The 20,209-nt window shown below is 45.0% G+C and overlaps 1 protein-coding gene across 8 annotated transcripts in view; it reads left to right on the forward strand.

The window, feature by feature from the left end:
- myo3b (myosin IIIB) overlaps nt 1–20,209 on the forward strand; it is a 581,719-nt gene that overhangs the window by 80,441 nt on the left and 481,069 nt on the right. For 6 of the 8 annotated variants that reach the window (XM_087989045.1, XM_043693701.2, XM_043693699.2 and 3 more), the window contains exons 4-6: nt 215–319; nt 530–629; nt 1,552–1,628. In XM_087989045.1, coding sequence (XP_087845171.1) covers nt 215–319; nt 530–629; nt 1,552–1,628 — 282 coding nt within the window. Of the gene's footprint in view, nt 1–214; nt 320–529; nt 630–730; nt 852–1,320; nt 1,449–1,551; nt 1,629–20,209 lie in introns of those variants that run through there. The other 2 variants (XM_087989048.1, XM_087989047.1) reach the window with 2 other exon arrangements.

Here is a 20,209-nt window from a genome sequence, read left to right on the forward strand (position 1 = left end):
TAGCCATGTACATTAAGTTCTATTAAGTGTTTCTTTTCTATATAAAATAGCAACATTTTCTCTTAGTGCAATGAAATAAATTTATTTTGTAGCTTGACTCTTACCTGTTATGCAATTTGCCAGTGTTTTTGCCATTTAACTTCACTTTCTTGCTGTGTGCAGGAATAAAAATGAAATGACTTTCCTAGCTAACAGAAATGTTTCTCTTTCACAGCTGTGCAATGGAGGTTCTGTCACTGAACTCATCACAAATCTACTGAAGCGTGATGAAAGCATGGAAGAAGCGTTAATCTCATACATTTTATACGGGGCACTTTTGGTAAGAACTAAATGACAACAGAGTTCAACTGTTCTCTGCTACATATATTTTTGTTTTACACATAGTTAGAAGTCATGGATTAATGGTTGGAGTATAGTCCAGTACAATTACTGAGTATTTCATTAATACACATGCAGATGGAAATATTTTGTTATTTCATAAAGAATTGTTTCTCTGTAATTCCATTTGAACTACTTGTATTTTCTACAGGGCCTTCAGCATTTGCACAAAAACAGAATTATTCATCGTGATGTTAAGGGCAACAACATCCTCCTGACAACAGAAGGAGGAGTCAAGCTGGTTGACTTTGGTAATGTCTGTTTCCCATCCATTTTCTCTGAAGTTTGCAGTTTTGCCAAAGGCTGCAATTTATTGTCTGCTTAGACAGTGTGAGCTTTTCTCTGACTCCGCAGGCAAAGTATATTTTGTTTTAGTTGTGTCACTGGATTGGATTTAACAGATGGAGTCCCGAAGGATCTGTTACCAAATAATCTGTTCGCTGGAGAATGTTGGAAGTACTGTCCTTAAAATGGTGAATGTAATAATCTCTCACACATGCTATCATAAGTGTTGTGTATACTTGACTGTTTTGGTAAGCTTGTAGTACAATTACAGCAAACCATTTCCGGGCAATTTTTCTTATTTTGTATCAAGGCACTGACATTTCTTTCGGCTCAAAGGGATTGATAGTTCTTTGTGAAATAACTGATTAGCCTACGGCAAGTCAAGTCCCTCTGTGGACTAGGTAAAATGGACTTAGCACCAAATATAACTGTTCCATTTAATTGCTTAGTTCCTGAAGGTAAATTGCTCAGAGTGGGAAAATGTAGAACAAAAATTCCCTTGAAGAATTAGTAATAACTACATTTTACTAATTTAAGGTAACAAGCACGTGGTATGTGCCTCTCCATGTCAACCGCCTGTGAGGCTGATTTTATTCTCCATGACAACCATCACCACACCAGTTCTGTGTTCTACTTGGGTGGCATGTTACTCAGTCTCTTTTCTTTAATTTGGTGAAATATTTTGCCATAAAGAGAGTTCCGAAGAGCTGATTAACCTCTCAAATGGTTAGTAAGTTTAAGCATCTGCCTCTGGTGGGGACTGAAAACTCACAATAAATATTAAAGTGAGTATTTTAACCACATCAATGCTAATTTTTTATTTGAAAAGAAAACAGTATATTGTGCATTTTTGGATTACAATATTAATTTTGTACTTTTGTTAAATAGGTGTTTCAGCTAAGCTGACAAATGCTAGATTACGTCGAAACACTTCTGTGGGTACTCCCTTTTGGATGGCACCTGAGGTGGGTTGTTCTTAATTTTTTTTATTGAAAAAGGTTTTTTTTACAAAATTATAAAAATATAAATAGTAGTATAATAATCTTATATTACAAAAACATTAACAATAAACTGCCTCCTATTGTACAGAACAAACCAAAACTATCACAGAGGTACAAAATAATCTTTCCACATTAAGATTCAATACATGACTGTACTGAGCAAATTAGTTTAAATTAACTTAAATTGTACCAGACTAACCTAACTTAACTTAGATTAAATCAATTTAGATAAAATCACATTGGACTAACTTAACTGAAAGTAAATTAAATTAAATTAAATTACACCACTTGATGCACTCGACTGAGGCTCCTGTCCATGGGAGCATCAGTTATTATACCAGTGTTTATCAAGCTTCCTCCCCCCAGGGTCCCCGGACTGCCAAATCTAGCCTTCACGGCTATATCAATATGGCTGACAGGTCCGTGTCTATGTAATTTAGAAAGGCCCGTCACATCTTATAAAATAGTTCTGTTTTCTGGTGCACCGCATAAGATAATCTTCGGGGCCCTGCTCCATCACTAGTCTGCGCCATCCCATGAGACCTGGGAGGTTTTCTGAGATCCAGTTCATTAAAGTGTTCTTCCTTGCACAATACATGAGAATGTTGAATAACCTCTTCCCGTGTTCATCTAGTGAAGGCAGTTCGGCAGTCTCAAAAGAAGGGATACTGGATCTACCATAACTTCAATTCCCAGGATCCCCTCCAATTCACTCGCCATTGCACCCCAGCAATTATGAATTTTATGACACGACCATAGACCACGAGTAAGTGTGCCTGTGCTTATTTTACATTTAGGGTACTCTGGAGATGCTCCTTTCTTGAACTTTGCTAATCACTCCGGGGCCACATGGACCCTGTGAAGATTCTTCAACTGCATAGCCTGCACTTTATTGCATATTAAGATTTTCTTCACATCCTCCAATGTGTTCTCCCACGTTTCAAATAAAATTTCTACTCCTAGTTCCTGATTCCAGACTCCGTAGAGTCTTTCCATATTTTCCAAGGTGCCCCCTCACTGTAGATGATATAGAGTACTGACTGAGAGAGTGCCCGCACACCACAGCATTCTTCTTTCCATGTCAGACTTATAGGGCTGAGCAATAAGTATGGTCCTTCTCTGTATATAATCCTTAATCTGAAAATAATGGAAGAGGTCCTTACTAGGCAGCCCACATTTGTGACTTAGTTGGTCGAAAGACATCGGGAATCTCTCCCTCAAATAAGTGTCTCAAACAGGAGACTCCCTTAACCTACAATGCTTTAAAGACTGATTCCATTGACCCTGGCCTAAATCCTGGGGCTCCACCTGGGGTCGGGGAAGGGTGGGGTGGGGGCGGGGGAAACGATGACATCTTATGTAAATTGCCCTCGCCCTGCCGCATCATTCTCCATACTTTGACAGTGTTCATAATGATCAGGTCTTTACAATGCTCAGCAACAGATTTCATCGAGTCCATAAACAGCAAGTAAAGGAGAGGGCACCTTGCCTGAGAGGCCTCGATATCAAGCCATATCGGCCTTGGATCCTTATACACCCAATCTCTCACATAGGACAATAGGGCCCTTATTTGGTATCGCTTAGAGTCTGGGAGATCCACCCCCTCCATACCCTTGGTAAATTTAATAAGAGGGCACCTATGACACCAAATGAAGGACCCAAGCCAGCCATTGAGCTTCCGCAGCACTTGCCTAGGCAACAACAACGGGAGCATTCTCATGGAGTATAGTAACCAAGGAAGAACTTCATTTTAATCAAGGCTATTTGGCCTAACCATGACATTACTAACCCCTCCCAATGCTGCAGATCCTGTTTTATCCCATCAAACAAGTGCACAAAGATAGCTCTGTACAGCTGGTGGAAAGCAGGGGTACTAAAAATACCCAAGTAAAGGAAGCCTGGACAGGAAATTATGTGCCATCCTCCAAGTCATGCACTCCCACCAAGCCCCCCACAGGCATAGATCCTGATTTTGTAAAATTAATTTTATATCCCAAGAAAGTGCTGAATAACTTAATCTTTTGTATTAGCCGTGGTATAACCTGTTCCGGGTTAGCCAAAAGGAGAAGAACAACATCAGCGTAGATAGTAATTTTGTGTTCTCCCATTCCTACCTTTGGCGCCACAATTTCAGAGTTCTTCCAAATAGCCTCCGCCAACAGTTCAATTACTGAGGGAAAGAACAGTGGTGAAAGAGGACACTCCTGTTGGCTGCCTCTCCCAATGCTAAAATTGTCTGATCTTACACCGTTTGTAAGGACTGGTCATTATGTAGCACTGCCACCCATCTAGTGAAGGCCCTCCCAAGACCAAAACATTCCAGGACAAAGATACAGCTATTCCACCTGATCAAACACCTTTTCCGCATCCAAGGAGACCACTGAGCCCGGAGTTGAACTCTGATGGAATACCTGCACTGTATAAAATACCTTCCTGACATTATTGGAAGAGCAACAGCCCCTGATAAAACCTGCTTGGTCTTCCTTTATGATAGTGGGCAATACCTTCTCCAATCTCAGAGCTAGCGTTTTAGACAGGATTTCAAAATCTACATTCAGCAGTGAGATAGGTCTATACAAGGCAGAGTCCTCAGGAACTGTCCCTTTCTTTATTATAAGAGAGATATTGGCCTCCCTAAGCGAGGGCGGAAGGCAGTCCAGGCTATATGAATGATTGTACATACCCAATAGTGGCTCGGCCAACATGTTTATGAACTCCTTGTGGAACTCATTTAGGAACTCATCTGGGCCAGGTGCTTTACCACTTTGGAGCTGCCTTACTGCCTCTTGTATCTCTTGTATTGTTAAAGGTGCATTCAAAAGGGAGGCTTGTTCTGCATTTATACCTGGGAGGTCTAGATTCTCAAAAAAGAATTCCATTCTTGCTACTCCATCTTCACAGCCGGCTGACCGTTATAACTCTACATAGAATTTCCTGAATATGGTATTGATCTTTTTCGACTCGTGGGTGATGGTACCAGTTCTCTCTCTAATAGACACGATGGATTGCAGGGCACTTTTCGTCCTAGCCAGATATCTACCTGGCTTATCCCCATATTCGAATAACCTTTGCTTCACAAAGGAGACCTCCCTCTTCGCTGCCTGGGTAAGTACTGAATTCAGAACAGCCCAGAAAGCTGTGACCCACTGTAACTTAACCACAGATGGTCTATCATAATATGTCAATTTGGCTGCTTTCAGCCGGCTCTCCAGCATCAGTTGCCACTCTCCTCTCTGCATTTTCCTGGTTGCTGATTATGAAATAATTAAACCACTTCAATACGCCTTGGTGGTCTCCCAAAGCACCGATGGGTTGCTTGCCATACCTGAGTTGATGTCCCAGAAGGTCCTAAACGCCCTTGTGAAGTACTCTATAAATTTGCTATCCTTCAAAAGAAATGGATCCATGCGCCAGTACCGTGTGTCTATTCCACTACCCCTGATCTTGACATCCAAGTACACTGCTGCATGTTCCAAAATGGCTATGCTCCCAATCCTGTAGGATAACATCGAATCTAGACAGGCCGATGGAACAACAAACATATCAATTCTCGTGTGGCACTTGTGTGGATTGGAGTATAAGATAAAATCCCTACCATTAGGGTGGAGACATCTCCACACATCCACCAGCCCCAATTACCCACACAAGTCCATTAGCTGTCTAGATTGCAGGGAGATACCTGAGAGGCCCTTTGGCATCCTCTCTATCTCAGGGTTCATGAGACGGTTGAAGTCTCCTCTTATAATCATATGGTGCACCCCAACAGCCATTAATTTGGAGACAGCATCAAGTAAGAATTTAAGGGGGTGTGCTGGGGGAAATAGACATTCAGAATGCCATACTCTTCCCATGTATGAAGGCATTGAAGATGATGAAGCATTCATGTTCATCCTTAATTTGCTCTATTATCTGGAATGGGAGATTCCTTTGTACTTGTGTGGCTACTCCTCTGCTTTTAGAATTGAAAGAGGAGAATAATACACTATCAAATCCTCCCTGCTGTAACTTCAAATGTTCCTTGTCATTCAAGTGTGTTTCCTGTAACAGGGTGATGTCAACCCTTTCCTTTCTGAGGTTTGAGAGCACCTTCTTTCTTTTGATCGGGGAATGGCTCCCTTTTATGTTCCAGGTGCACCATCTAAACGAACCACTAATCATGACCGGCCAGAGTGGCCTGTGACCCCCCCCCCCCCGAGTGGAAGAAGCTTACTCATGATGTGCCGAGTGATCACTACAAAATTTATAAAATCTAAAAACTACCATAACAGGTACTACCAAAACTAAAAGAAAACAATAACCACTACTCTTAAATTAAACAAACAAACATATAAACAACAAATTGCTAGAGATTTCTCTCCTTGCCCATCGAGGGCACTCGTTTCAGACCTTACAACCATTCTGGTTCCTTCTGGCTATGGCCACGCCCTAAACCCAAGCAATACAGAAACAAAGAAAACCTATTATTTACACATGTGAGAGTTAAAAGTGGATGCCCACCCCGTCCCCTCCATACATCAACCCCATCATCTTCAATGAAAGAAATAACCACACCTTACCCAGAGGAAACAAAGAAATAACAAAAATTACAAATGAGCCCACATTATTTGGGTTTTGGTGTAGAGCTCAGCATGGCAGACCTATCAGATCACTGCCATCTTGGATCCTGACTCTTAATTTTTAACATGCATTCACTTCTGAATGCTTGAGACAAATATTGCGAAGAAGGAAACCTGAGTAGGTCAGGGATGGCATTGGCTAACTGTAACATTGAGTTTTGTTTATATTCTTATAAGATATACTGCAACAGCAATGGTAAAAAAGCACTTTGTATCTGAGTAAAATAAAGCAAAGATCTGCAGATGCTGGAGATCTTAAACAAAAACTACTGGAGTACTCAGCATGTTCAGCAGCATCTGAGGAGAGAAAACATAGTTAACGTTTTGAGTCCAGTGACTCTTCTTCAGAACAACTGTGTGACAAATTCCTCTGCTAGAAATGCTCCACAAGTGTCTCCAGTAAGTGTAATGTTAAACTGGGATGCACTGCCTGATGTGATGCTCTCTGTTGTAATGCATTGGCCATTAAACCACCTTTTGAAAAGTTCACAAGATTCACAGAAATTTTTAACCTCCCAAACAACATGCTGTCTATAACCAGCAAAGTTAGTGTTGTCAATATCTGCCACCATCATCAAGTCCTCAAAAAACTCACTCTTGACTTCTCTGACTTTGCATTCTCTAACCCCAGTTCCAGCCTTCCTTTACTTTCCAATGTTCTTCATTACCTGCCAAATCTGCTCACTTTTCCCGTAATTCTCTGTTTAAATCAATCTGTTAAGTTTTCTGCCCCGTCACAAAATTAGATTTACCTTGATTGAAGTAAAAAATGACATTCTGGATGACTGGTGTATTGTTCTTTTGTGGTATACAGTCAGGAGTGAGTCACTTTTGGAGTCATCAATATAGGCTGTCCACCCCATGAAATATCTTGGCAACATGTAAACATTGACAAGGAAATCTCCTGCTGATTATCATTTACCACTCCGCCACCTTCAATACTCCTCCATGTTGTACCTCGCAGAGAAGAAGTACTGAAAGTTGCTGGAGAGCAGAATGTAGTCTGGTGGGGATTACCAAGAGTGGCTTGGCAGCAGCGTAACTGATCAAGCTGGTCGTGTCCTAAAGGACATAGCTGCTAGATTGGGTCTGTAGCAGGTGGTGAGGGAGCTGACGAGGGAAAAATATACTTGACCTGATCTTCACCAATCTGCTTGCTGTTGATGTATCCGTCTATGACTACAACAATAAGAGTGATCACAGCACAGTCTTTTAGGAGATGATGCCCTGTCTTCAAGTTGACAGGACCTCTCATCATGTTATGTGGCACCATCACCATTCTAAATGCGACACTCTTTGATTAGATCTAGCAAATCAAGACTGGGTATGCATATGAAGTTTTGGGGGCTACCAGCAGCAGAATTACACTCTGTGTATGAACTGCAACCTCATGGCCTGACATATCCCCTACTCTACCATCATCATCAATCTTGGCTCAATCAGGAGTGTAGGGTATTCAAAGAACAGCACCAGCACACATAAAATGATGTGTAAAACTAATGAAGCTACACAACAAGGACTACTTGTGTGCCAAGCAATATAAGCAGCAAGTGTTAGACAGAGCTAAGCAATGCCATGGCCGATGGATCAAATCTAAACTGCAGTCCTGCCACACCCAGTTGTGATGTCATGGGCAAATAAAAATCTCACTGGAGGTGGAGGTTCCATAAATACCCCATTCTCAATGATGGGGAAGCCCAGCATAAGGCTGAAGCATTTGCAGCAATCTTCAGCTGGAAGTGCTGAGTGGATGATCCACCAGCAAAACAGTTGCCAGTCTTCAGATAATTTGACTCATGTCATGTAATATCAAGAAATGATTATGAGCACTGAATATGGCAAAGGTATAGGTCCTAACAACATTCTGGCAATAGTACTGAAGATCTGTTTTCCAGAACTTACTGCAACCCTGGCTAATCTTTTGCAGTACAGCTACAATACTGGCATTTACCCACCAAAGTAGAAAATTGCCCATGATTCCTGTACACAAAAAGCAGAAGAAATCCAACCTGGCCATTTATGACACAATCAGTCTACTCTTTATCATCAGTCAAGTGATAGAAGGTCTATCAACAGTGCTATCAAACTGTTCAACAACAACGGCTCCTGATGTCCAGTTTGGGTTCTGCTAGAAGCACACAGTTCCTGGGTTTAAAAATGTATTGCTGGAAAAGCGCAGCAGGACAGGCAGCATCAAAGGAGAAGGAGAATCGATGTTTCGGGCATAAGCCCTTCTTCAGGAATGAGGAGGGTGTGCCAAGAAGGCTAAGATAAAAGATAGGGAGGAGGGACTTGGGGGAGGGGTGTTGGGAATGCGATAGGTGGAAGGAGGTTAAGTTGAGGGTGATAGGCCAGAGAGAGGGTGGGGGCGGAGAGGTCGTGAAGAAGATTGCAGGTCAAGAAGGTGGTGCTGAGTCCGAGGGCTGGGACTGAGAAAAGGTGGGGGAGGGGAAATGAAGCTGGAGAAATCTGCATTCATCCCCTGTGGCTGAAGGGTTCCTAGGCGGAAGATGAGTTGTTCTTCCTCCAGGTGTCGTGTTGCCATGGTCTGGCGATGAAGGAGGCCAAGGACCTGCATGTCCTTGGCAGAGTGAGAGGGGGAGTTAAAGTGTTCAGCCACGGAGCGGTTGGGTTGGGGGGGTTGGTGCAGGTGACCCAGAGGTATCCTCTGAAACGTTCTGCAAGTAGGCGGCCTGTCTCCCCAATGTATAGGAGGCCACATCGGGTGCAGCGGATGCAGTAAATGATGTGTGTGGAGGTGCAGGTGAATTTCTGATGGATATTGAAGGATCCCTTGGGACCTTGGAGGGAAGTGAGGGGGGAGGTGTGGGCGCAAGTATTGCATTTTTTGAGGTTGCAGGGGAAGGTGCCGGGAGTGGAGGTTGGGTTGGTGGGGGGTGTGGATCTGACAAGGGAGTCGTGGAGGGAGTGGTCTTTCCGGAACGCTGATAGGGGTGGGGAGGGAAATATATCCTTGGTGGTGGGGTCCGTTTGGAGGTGGCGGAAATGACGAAGGATGATCCAATGTATCCGGAGGTTGGTGGGGTGGTAGGTGAGGACTAGTGGGGTTCTGTCCTGGTTGCGATTGGAGAGGCGGGGTTCAAGGGCGGAGGAGCGGGAAGTGGAGGAGATGCGGTGGAGAGCATCGTCAACCACGTCTGAGGGGAAATTGCAGTCTTTGAAGAAGGAGGCCATCTGGGTTGTTCGGTATTGGAATTGGTCCTCCTGGGAGCAGATGCGGCGAAGGCGAAGGAATTGGGAATATGGGGTGGCGTTTTTACAGGGGGCAGGATGGGAATTTTTAAGCTCTGATCTCCAGCATCTGCAGTCCTCACTTTCTCCTTGCACACAGTTCCTGACCTCATTACAGCCTTGGTTCAGAGATTGGAAAACAGAGGTGAAGTGAGAGTGACTACCCTTAACATCAAGGCTACATTTGAACAAATGTGGCATTTAGAGCCTGAAAAAGTAGCATCAGTGGGATTCAGAGAGAAACCTACAACCTTTGTGTTGTATCTGGCACAAAGGAAGATGGTTGTGGTCTGAAATGGGCATATTTGCTGATGATTGCACAATGTTCAGCACCATTTGTGACCACTCAGATGCTGAAGCAGTCCGTGTCCAATGTAACAAGACTTGAACAATACCCGGGTTTGGCCTGAAAAATAGCAAACAACATTTGTGTCACACAAGTGCCATGTCATGACAACTTCCAACAAGAGAGAATCTAAGCATCGTTGCTTGACATTCAATGGTGTTAGGTTCTAAATTAGACTGGTGCTGGAAAAACACAGCAGGTCAGGCAGCATCCGAGGATCAGGAAAATCAACGTTTCAGGCAAACGCCCTTCATCAGGTGTTAGCATCACTGAATCCACCACTATCAACATCCTGAGGATTATCATTGACCAGAAACTGAACTGGACTGTCATCTGAATACATTGGCAGCAGGAACAGGTCCTGCAACTAGAAACTCCCTCCCCTGTTCACCAAGGCATAAATCAGGAGAGTGATGCAATACTTCCCAATTGCCTGAACAAGTGTGGCTTCATCAACACTCAAGAAGCTTGATACCATCCGAGTAAAGCAGCCCGCTTGATTGACATCACATCAATAAGCATCCAATTCCTCCAGCACTGATGCTCGGTGTGTACCATGTACAGGATGTACTGCAGAAATTCACCAAAGATCCTTAAACAGCTCCTTTCAAACCCATGACCATTTCCATCTAGATGGATAAGGGCAGCAGAGAGGAACATCACCACCTGCAAGTTCCCCTCCAAGCCACTTACCAACCTGACATGAAAATCTATCACTGTAACTTCAGTTTCTTCAAGCCAGAATTGGCCTCTGGAATTCCTCCCTATCTCCATTGTGGGTCTACCTACAGTAGATGGACTGTAGAGGTCCAAGAAGGAAGTCCACCACCTGACGACAACTAAGGATTGGCAACAAGTCTGCTTTGTCATTCAATTATGCTAATATGTTTCTCAACACCATTCTCCTACTTTCCCCCGTAGCCTTTAATCCTGTTACTAATCAAGAAGCTATGTAACTCTGCCTTAAAGACACTCAGTGAATCTGTCTCCACAGCTCTCTGCAGCAGTAAGTTCCACAGATTTTGGCTGAAGAAATTCCTCCTCATCTTAGTTTTAAAGAGTTTGTTCTTTCACTCTAACGCTCAGTTCCTGCTCTGTCCTACTAGTGGAAACATCTTCTCCATGTCCGTTCTAACCAAACCTCACAGTATTCCGTATGTTTCAATGAGTTCTCTCCTCATCCTTCTCAACTCTGTCAAGTACAGACTCAGAGTCCTAAACCACTCCTCATATGACAAGCCCTCCATTCCTGGGATCATTCCTTGAAACCTCCTCTGGAACCCTCCGAGGCCAGCACACTCTTTCTTAGATACAGAATATTGCTCACAATATTCCAAATGCGATCCTGCTAGAGCCTTATCCAGCCTCAGCAGTACATCCCTGCCTTTATATTGTAGCCCTGTCAAAATGAATGTTAATATTGCATTTACCTTCCGAAATGCCAACTAAGCCTGCATGTTAACCTTAAGGGAATCCTAAACTCAGGCTCCTCTTTCTACTAAAGTGCATAACTTAACACTTTCTCTCATTGTATTCCATCTGCCACATCTTTGCCCAGTCTCCTAGCCTGTCCAAGCCCATCTGCAGTCTCCCTGCTTCTTCAACACCACTTGTCCCTCCACCTATCTTAGCGTTGTCTGCAAACTTAGCAATAATGGCCTTAGTTGCTTCGTCCAGAACATTAATGTATAACATGAATAGTTGTGGTCCCAACAGGAGCAAATCTGAGCAAATGCGAGGTCTTGCACTTTGGAAAAAAGAATACAAGCATGGACTACTTTCTAAACAGTGAGAAAATTCGTAAAGCAAAGTACAGAGGGATCTGGGAGTGCTAGTTGAGTATTCTCTAAAGGTAAACATGCAGGTTGAGTCCATGATTAAGAAAGCGAATGCAATGTTGTCAATTATCTCAAGAGGGTTGGAATATAAAAGCACTGTTGTGCTACTGAGACTTTATAAAGCTCTGGTTTGGAGTACTGTGTCCAGTTTTGGTCCCCACACCTCAGGAAGGACATACTGGCACTGGAGCGTGTCCATCGGATATTCACACGGATGATCCCTGGAATGGTAGGTCTAACATATGTGGAATGGCTGAGGATCCTGGGATTGTATTCATTGGAGTTTAGAAGATTAAGGGGAGATCTAATACAAACTTACAAGATAATACATGGCTTGGAGAGGGTGGACGCCATGAAATTGTTTCCGTTAGGTGAGGAGACTAGGACCTGTGGACACCACCTTAGAATTAGAGGGGGTAAATTCAGAACAGAAATGCGGAGACATTTCTTCAGCCAGAGAGTGGTGGGCCTGTGGAATTCATTGCCGCAGAGTGCAGTGGAGGCCGGGACGCTAAGGCAGAAATTGATATATTCTTGATGTCACAAGGAATTAAGGGCTATGGGGAGAATGCGGGTAAGTGGAGTTGAAATGCCCATCAGCCATGATTGAATGGCGGAGTGGACTCGATGGGCCGAATGGCCTTTCTTCCGCTCCTACGTCTAATGGTCTTATGGTCTTATGGACCCCTGTGGAACTCTACTAGTCATCAGTTGCCAGCCCAAAAAAGACTCCTTTATTCCTACTCTCTGCCTTCTGCCAGTCAGTTAATCCTCTATCCATGCCAGTACCTTGCTCCTGACACCATGGATTCTTATCTTACTTAGTAGCGTCCTATACAGCACTTTGTCAAAGATCTTCTGGAAATCGAAAAGGGTTACATCTACTGGCTCTCCTTTGTCTAACTTGCTCGTTACCTCCTTAAAGAACTGTAACAGATTTGTCAGGGATGACCTCCCCTAGACAAAGCTTTGCTGACTCAGCCCTATTTTATCGTGCATTTCCAAGTATAGGGGAACCTCGATTATCTGAACGAGGTGGGCGGGCACTATTTCATTCAGATAATCAATTATTTGGTTAATCAATTAAATGCCTTTCCTCTGGGGCTCAGAGTTTTTAAAGTCTGCTCCCCGTTCAGGAGACTGCACCAGCACACCATGCGCGAGCCCCCCTCCCCTCAACACTACCCCCTTCCAACACTTCCCCATGCCCTACGGCACTGCCACCCGCACCCCACTCCTCGCCCCCGGTCCCACCCCCAAAACCTATCTCCGCCCCGACACCACCTCCACGCCCCTTTCAACACCATCTGCCACCCCACATCCCCATCCAGCACTGTCCCCTGCACACCATTCCCATCCAGCACTGCCCCGCCCCCTATTCCCGTCCAGCAATCCCCCCCATTCCCATCTAGCACTGCCCCCGCCCCCTCATCCCTATCCTGCATTCCCCGTGCCCCCCGTCCCCATCCAGTATTATTCCCTGCCCCCCATCCCCATCCAGCATTACCCCCACCCTGTCATCCCTGTCAAGCATTCCCCGCCCCCTCATCCCCATCCAGCATTACCCCCCGCCCCGTCATCCCCGTCCAGCACTGCCCCCGCCCCCTTATCCCCGTCCAGCATTACCCCCGGCTTCTCATCCCCATCCAGCACTGCCCCCGCCCCTTCATCCCCGTCCGGCACTGCACCCTGCCCCATCATCCCCGTCCAGCACTGCCCCCGCCCCTCATCCCCGTCCAGCATTACCCCTGGCCCCTCATCCCCGTCCAGCACTGTCCCCCATCCCATCATCCCCATCCAGCACTACCCCCTGCTCCCTTACCCCATCCAGCATTACCCCACACCCCGTCATCCCCGTCCAGCACTGCCCCCCAGCCCATCATCCCCGTCTAACATTAACCCCTGCCCTGTCACCCCGTATAGCACTGCCCCCACCCTTTCATCCCCGTCCAGCATTACCTCATGCCCCCTCACCCTCGTCCAGCATTACCCCCCGCCCCGTCATCCCTGTCCAGCACTACCCCCCGCCCCGTCATCCCCGTCCAGCACTGTCCCCACCCGCGCCCTCATCCCCGTCCAGCATTCCCCCACCCTCTCATTCCCGTCAAGCTCTGCCCCGCCCCCTCATACCCGTCCATCATTCCCCCTGCCCCCTCATCCCTGCCCAGCACTGCCCCCGCTCCCCCATTCCTGTCCAGCATTCCCCCCCATCCCTATCCAGCATTACCCCCCACCCCCTCACCCCCATCCAGCATTATCCTATGCCCCCTCACCCTCGTCCAGCATTACACCCTGCCCCGTCATCCCCGTCCAGCACTGCACCCCCCGTCATCCCCATCCAGCACTGTCCCCACCCACCCTCCCATCCCTGTCCAGCATTCCCCCCACCCTCTCATCCCTGTCAAGCTCTTCCCTGCCCCCTCATACCTGTCCATCATTCCCCCTGTCCCCTCATCCCTGTCCAGCACTGCCCCCGCCCACCCATTCCTGTCCAGCATTCCCCCCGTCCCTGTCCAGCACTGCCCCCGCCACCCTAATCCCTGACCCCTCATCCCCATCCAGCAATACCCCGACCCCCATCCCTGTCCAGCACTACCCCCACCTCTTTCCGGGGCAGTTGGACTGGACACCAACAGCAGTTGCCTTTGTGGGGTAAGTCTCCAAATAGCGCGCGCGCGCACTTTTTACTGCAACTTTTTGACAGGTTCCACCTCTGCCCTGTACAGGACAATGTTGGAGAGATTATCTGGGGCAGGCCGGGGAGTGGGGGGTTTAGAGTACACTTCTCTGTAGAACTCTGTGGAAAGTGTGGGTGAGAGAGGGTGGGAGGTCAGTCATTTGGAGACGGTGCCTGTTTAATCAAAAGATGCGATCACTGTTTAAACACGTCTATGATGTAATGTTTCTATCGGGACCTCGAGATTTCCTTCGGATAATCCGATTTTCGGATAATTGGTATTCGATAATCGAGGTTCCACTGTATTCTGTAACCTCAACCTTAATAAAGGACTCTAAAATCTTGCCAACGACTGAGCCCAAGCTAATTGGCTTATAATTTTCTGTCTTTTGCCTCTCTTCATAAACAGGGGTGTTACATTAGCCATTCTCTAGTCCTCTGAGATCCTCTGTGACTCCACTGATTCTTGAAATATTACCATTGAAACTTCCACAATCTCCTCAGCTGGCTCCTTCAGAACTCCGGGGTGTAGTCCTTCTAGTCCGGGTGATTTATCCACCTTCAGACTTCCAGCTTCTCCTCCATGTCCTTCGTGATGGCCACTGCACTCACCTCTGCACCCGCTCTCTTGAAATTCTGATATGCTGCTGGTGTATTCCACTCTGGTGCCTGATAACATTCTTCCACTGACTTTGTTGTCAGACTGACACCCAGTCCTGATGAACCACAATTACCTCCAAATAAAAGTTGAGACACTCAAAATGATCATCTTCAACCAAATTCTTCAGATCTATTTATTACAAATTCAAGATCACATTTCTGGTCATTATGCAATTGCATTAGTGTATTTAATAGGTATTTCAGTACCAATTTTAACCAGAGAGCTCTGGTTATTAGGAACAATTGTTATGGACCAAGCCAGACCTCTCAAAACATTTCAGGAAAGTAGCCCAGACCCTAACTTTGCTAGTTGTTTTAAGCAGGTATAAAGTGGATATTCCAGGAGAGAATCAGCAGTCAAACCACTTAGTTTTCATCAAAAAATTTATTTACAAGAATACTGAATGAAACACAAACAACAGAAAACAGAATACCAAATAACGTAAACTCTCCAAAAACTCAACAGATCATCCCAACATAATGATGCTGTTCCAAATACTTGGAACAAGCCCCATAAACACCCCTTGGCACAAAAACTAAAATCAAACATAAGTTCTTACAAGATAGAAATCAGAGAGAGAGTACCAATTTAGAGCTGCTTCTGTGGGTCCAGCAGCTCTTCCACTACAAAAAGAAAACAAACCAGAGAAAAGCTGAGCTGGGAGAACTGGCCACAACCCTTTCATTGTACAAGTGTTTTTCTTTAAACTTGAAACCCTCTGTCTGAGGCAGTATCTGTTAGCTATTATCAAATTGGCCCTAAAACCCTTCACCTCCAGACGTTTTGGAACTGTGTTATTTATGACCTCTCTGAAAAAAATCCAAGGACTGCATAATCTTGTTAAAGGAGCAGTTTTGTCACACAATGAATAACTTTAAGTTTAACTAATGTCTAGCTTTTTTGTGTGTTACAAACAGATGATAGTTTTAGATGTATGTTTTTAATGATTGTTTTTTGTGGGCTCGGTGATGAGAAGAGCAGAGGCCTGTTTGTGCACATGCGATTTGATTTAAGTTTAACGACTCTTACATTCAAAAAGTGGGTGTCAGTTGTGCATTCTAAAAGAGAATTTTTAAAAGTCCTGTTATCCACTGACAGGGAATCAGGGGCACAGAAAAAATGAAAGATCTAAAAAAAAACAGTCAGTCAGTCGTCTGTGCGGTGTGCCATAGAGAATTTGCAGGAAAGTTAGCTTAAAACCCCTGTGTGTTTGCACTGAAGGTGAAGTAATAGTGATTTTCCTTTGCAGTTTGTTTTGGGTATCTCCAGGAGAGATGAGAGCTAAAGTACAGAGTGTCTTGTGAATGTATGGAAACTTATTTGAAGGAAACTGGTTGCAGTTGTGCCAGTCTGTCCAAGAAACTTTTGTATGGAGAGAGTGGCAACTCCTCACTAAAGTGTTTGGTATTTGTAAGGATATTGCTGGGATAAAAAGAATAGAATGAATTTAATTTTCTTTGTTTGTAATGAAATCTTTCCAACCTTTTTTGTACAGTGTAATATGTTTTGTTCTCTTGTTTAATAAATGATTTATTCTTTGTGTTAGGCAGGAGAGGGCCTAGTGGTGTTGGCAGTCAGGGAAGTTATCTACATACACAGGGAAGATCAAGAACATAAGATGGAAATGTGGGACACAGTGCCACTCATTGCCTAAATGCTGCAGGAGTGCAGCTACACATGCGATCATCTGGCTGCTTCCATTGGCAGGTTGGGAGGTGCCAAGGAGGCCAGTTTCAACACCCACCATGTCTGCTGGTGAGGTGCACTGACCTACACTGTGTCACCCAAATCATTTGTCCTCAGGAACAAAGGCACAGCAATAAGGGGACAAGGAATCTGATGCTCAGTCCAGATGTCCCTTCCTCGAGAGATAGACATGGAAACAAGGGGACTGTCTCCTTGTCAGGGAGCCTGACATGTACTCCAGGTGCTCCATCCTTATTAGCACTCCTGCAAGGACACTCCAAAGTTAAGCAGGGCTACCATCTCCACACTGCCTGCCCACCTCCAATCATTGAAAGTTACAACTGAGGAAGGCCCCCTCACCCCTAGAAATAAGGACTGTTAGCATGTCTGGACCATCCAAAGCCCTGGCATAGCTTGGCCAAACCGCCAGGGTAATGTGAACAGCACCCTCCCCTCAAATGTGATAACTTTGACTAGATGTTTGTATTCTGTAACTGACTGTGGTCTGGTATCTGAGGCTGCACTTGACTAATAGCACATTGATCCTCTGACTGATGAATGCCTCCATGGACTTCAGTGAGGGCTTGTCCCCTAAGATTTCCAGACATTGCGGCACATGGATGCAGGTATGAGATTCACATAGCATACTACTGTACTGCAACATGTCTGTCCCCTTGACTAAGGACTGCTGACCAGCAAAACAATATCCCTGGTTGTGCAAATTAGCGAAGCAAGGGAGGATGCTGTGAGAATCCAGGTAGACACCAAGTGAGTGTGAGTAGCGCTAAGATGCAGTCTGATTCATAAGGTCACCCCTCAGCCTCTGAAGCTCCAGGGAAAACAGCCCCAACCTATTCAACCTCTCCCTATAGCTCAAATCCTCCAAACCTGGCAACATCTTTGTAAGTCTTTTCTGAACCCTTTCAAGTTTCACAACATCCTTCTGATAGGAAGGAGACCAGAATTGCACACAGTAGTCAAAACGTGACCTAACCAATATCATGTGCAGCTGCAACATGACCTCCCGACTCCTAAATGCAATACTCTGTCCAATAAAGGAAAGCATATAAAAAACCTTCATCACTATCTTATCTACCTGCGACTCTACATTCAAGGAGCTATGAACCTGCATTCCAAGGTCTTTTTGTTCCGCAACACTCCCTAGGACCTTACCATTAAGCATATAAGTGCTGCTAAGATTTGTTTTTCCAAAATGCAGCACCTCACATTTATCTAAATTAAACTCCATCTGCCACTTCTCAGCCCATTGACCCATTTGATCAAGATCCCGTTGTACTCTGATTTGATAAGCTTTGCTCTTTATAAATTCTTTGCTAACAAAATGAATTCATGTAATAAGTGTACTGATTATAACTTGAATATCAGAGTTCAAATTTGACAAATATATTGATTGTGTGGCCAAATGTCGTCCAAACTCCACCTACACGTTTGCTGATGTCACCACCATTGTCGGCCAGATTTCAAACAATGATAAAACAGAATATAGATTTTTGGAGGGCGGTGAGGGGAGGGTAAGCATTGGGTATAGTGGGTATAGGGTGCTGGTGAAGAAAAACAGATGTTGATAGTTCAGCTTAAGTGATTAGAATGTGAGAATAGCAGAACAATGGTGTGTCTCCTGCCAAATTCGAAAGGATAGTAAGTGGGATGGGTGGAGAGGAAAGTGAGGACTGCAGATGCTGGAGACCAGAGTTGAAAAATGTGATGCTGGAAAAACACAGCAGGCCAGGCAGCATCCGAGGAGCAGGAGAATCGACGTTTTGGGCATAAACCCTTCTTCAGGAAGGGTGGAGGGGAGGGGAGGACATGATAACAGGCTAAAAGAAAGGGAAGAAATGTTCACAATTTAAAGTGTTGAACTCAATATTATGTCCAGAAGGTTGTAAAGTGCCTAGTCTGAAGATGAGATGTTCCTCCAGTTTGCGTTGTGATTCACTGGAACAGTGCAGTATAAGGGCGGCATAGTGACCCAGTGGTGGCACTGCATCCTCACAGCGCCAAGGACCCGGGTTTGATTCCAGCCTTGGGTGACTGTGTGGAGTTTGTACATTCTCTCCGTGCCTGCGTGGGTTTCCTTCCACAGTCCAAAGATGTACAGGTTAGGTGAATTGGCCATGCTAAATTGCCCATAATGTTTAGGGATATGCAGGTTAGATGCATCATTCACGGGGAGAGTAATAGGGTAGGAGAATGGGTCTGGGTGGGTTACTCTTCAGAGGGTCGATGTGGACTTGGGTCAAATGACCTTTTTACACACTCTAGGGATTCTATGATCTGTGATCTATGCCAAGGACAGATCTGTGGACATGTGAGCAGGATGCTGTGTTAAAATGTCCAGTTATGGGAAGGTCAAGGTCATGCTCACGCACAGACTGCAGGTGTTCCATAAAGCAGTCACCCAGTCAGTATTTTTTTTTCAATGTAGAGTAGGCCACATTGGATGCAGTAAATACAATACACAAGATTGGAGGAGGTACAGATGAAATACAGCTGTATTCAGAACTTGGATGGTGAGCAGGGAGGAGATGAAGGGAAAGGTGTTGCACCTTCTGCAGTTACATGGAAAGGTGCTGCGGAGAGGAGGAGTGATGGTTGTGCAATGGACTAGGGTGTCCTAGAGGGTAGCAGTCGCTGAGAAAGGAAATGTGGCTGTGGAAGCAAGTTTTGGCAAAAGCCTTGTCGAATATCAGCAGTGAAATGGAGAACAGTGAGGATGTACACAGTGAAAGAGTCAACTGAAATTCTTATCGGAGGGGGAAGGAAAACTTCTGGGTAGGCATTCCTTGAAGTGATGTGGCAGTCGACTAAGTAAAATGTAGGAACAAGTTACTGCAGATGCTGGAATCTGTACTGAAGACAATAAATGCTTGAGATCACAGGGGATCAGACAGCAGCTAACATTTCGAGTCTGGATGATTTTTCATCAGCGCTGAAATGTGGCAGGGACAGCACTTATGCTATAGTTTGGAAGTGGGGAGAGGGCGTCTACCTGGGGATAGTGGGTTTAGGGTGCCTGGAGTAGTGGCTGTACACTAGTATCAATGTTGTCCCCTCCACACTTCAACTCTGATGAAGATTTTGGTTTATAAACCACTTGAATCCTAAAATTAGCTTGAATGTGAAATAGTTATTCTGACAGTACTGTGTCTTTAAGAGAGACGTGTTCTGTCCTGTTTTCTTGCAGAGAGGTGTTGTCAGAATGGTGTTGAAATACCTCCTTTAGACAAACAGCTTTTGAGTTCTTCCTGAGTGATTCTTTTTAAAAAATGAGACAAAAGCCCATGTGTGGGCAAGGTCAGAGTTCACTCAAACCCAAAAAAGCTTTTAGTTTTGCCTTTGGTTAGTGAAAAGGTTTCTGCTGGCAGCTGAGCTAAGAGCTTGCATTTCCTGCTGTTAGAGTGAAGTCTTAGACAGTGAGGCTTCCTCTTAAGAATGAAAAGGAGCAGAT

This window comes from Chiloscyllium plagiosum, unplaced genomic scaffold, assembly GCF_037043375.1.
Source record: "Chiloscyllium plagiosum isolate Xiang-an unplaced genomic scaffold, Cpla_swu_hap1 HiC_scaffold_7, whole genome shotgun sequence".
Classification (NCBI taxonomy): Eukaryota; Metazoa; Chordata; class Chondrichthyes; order Orectolobiformes; family Hemiscylliidae; genus Chiloscyllium; species Chiloscyllium plagiosum.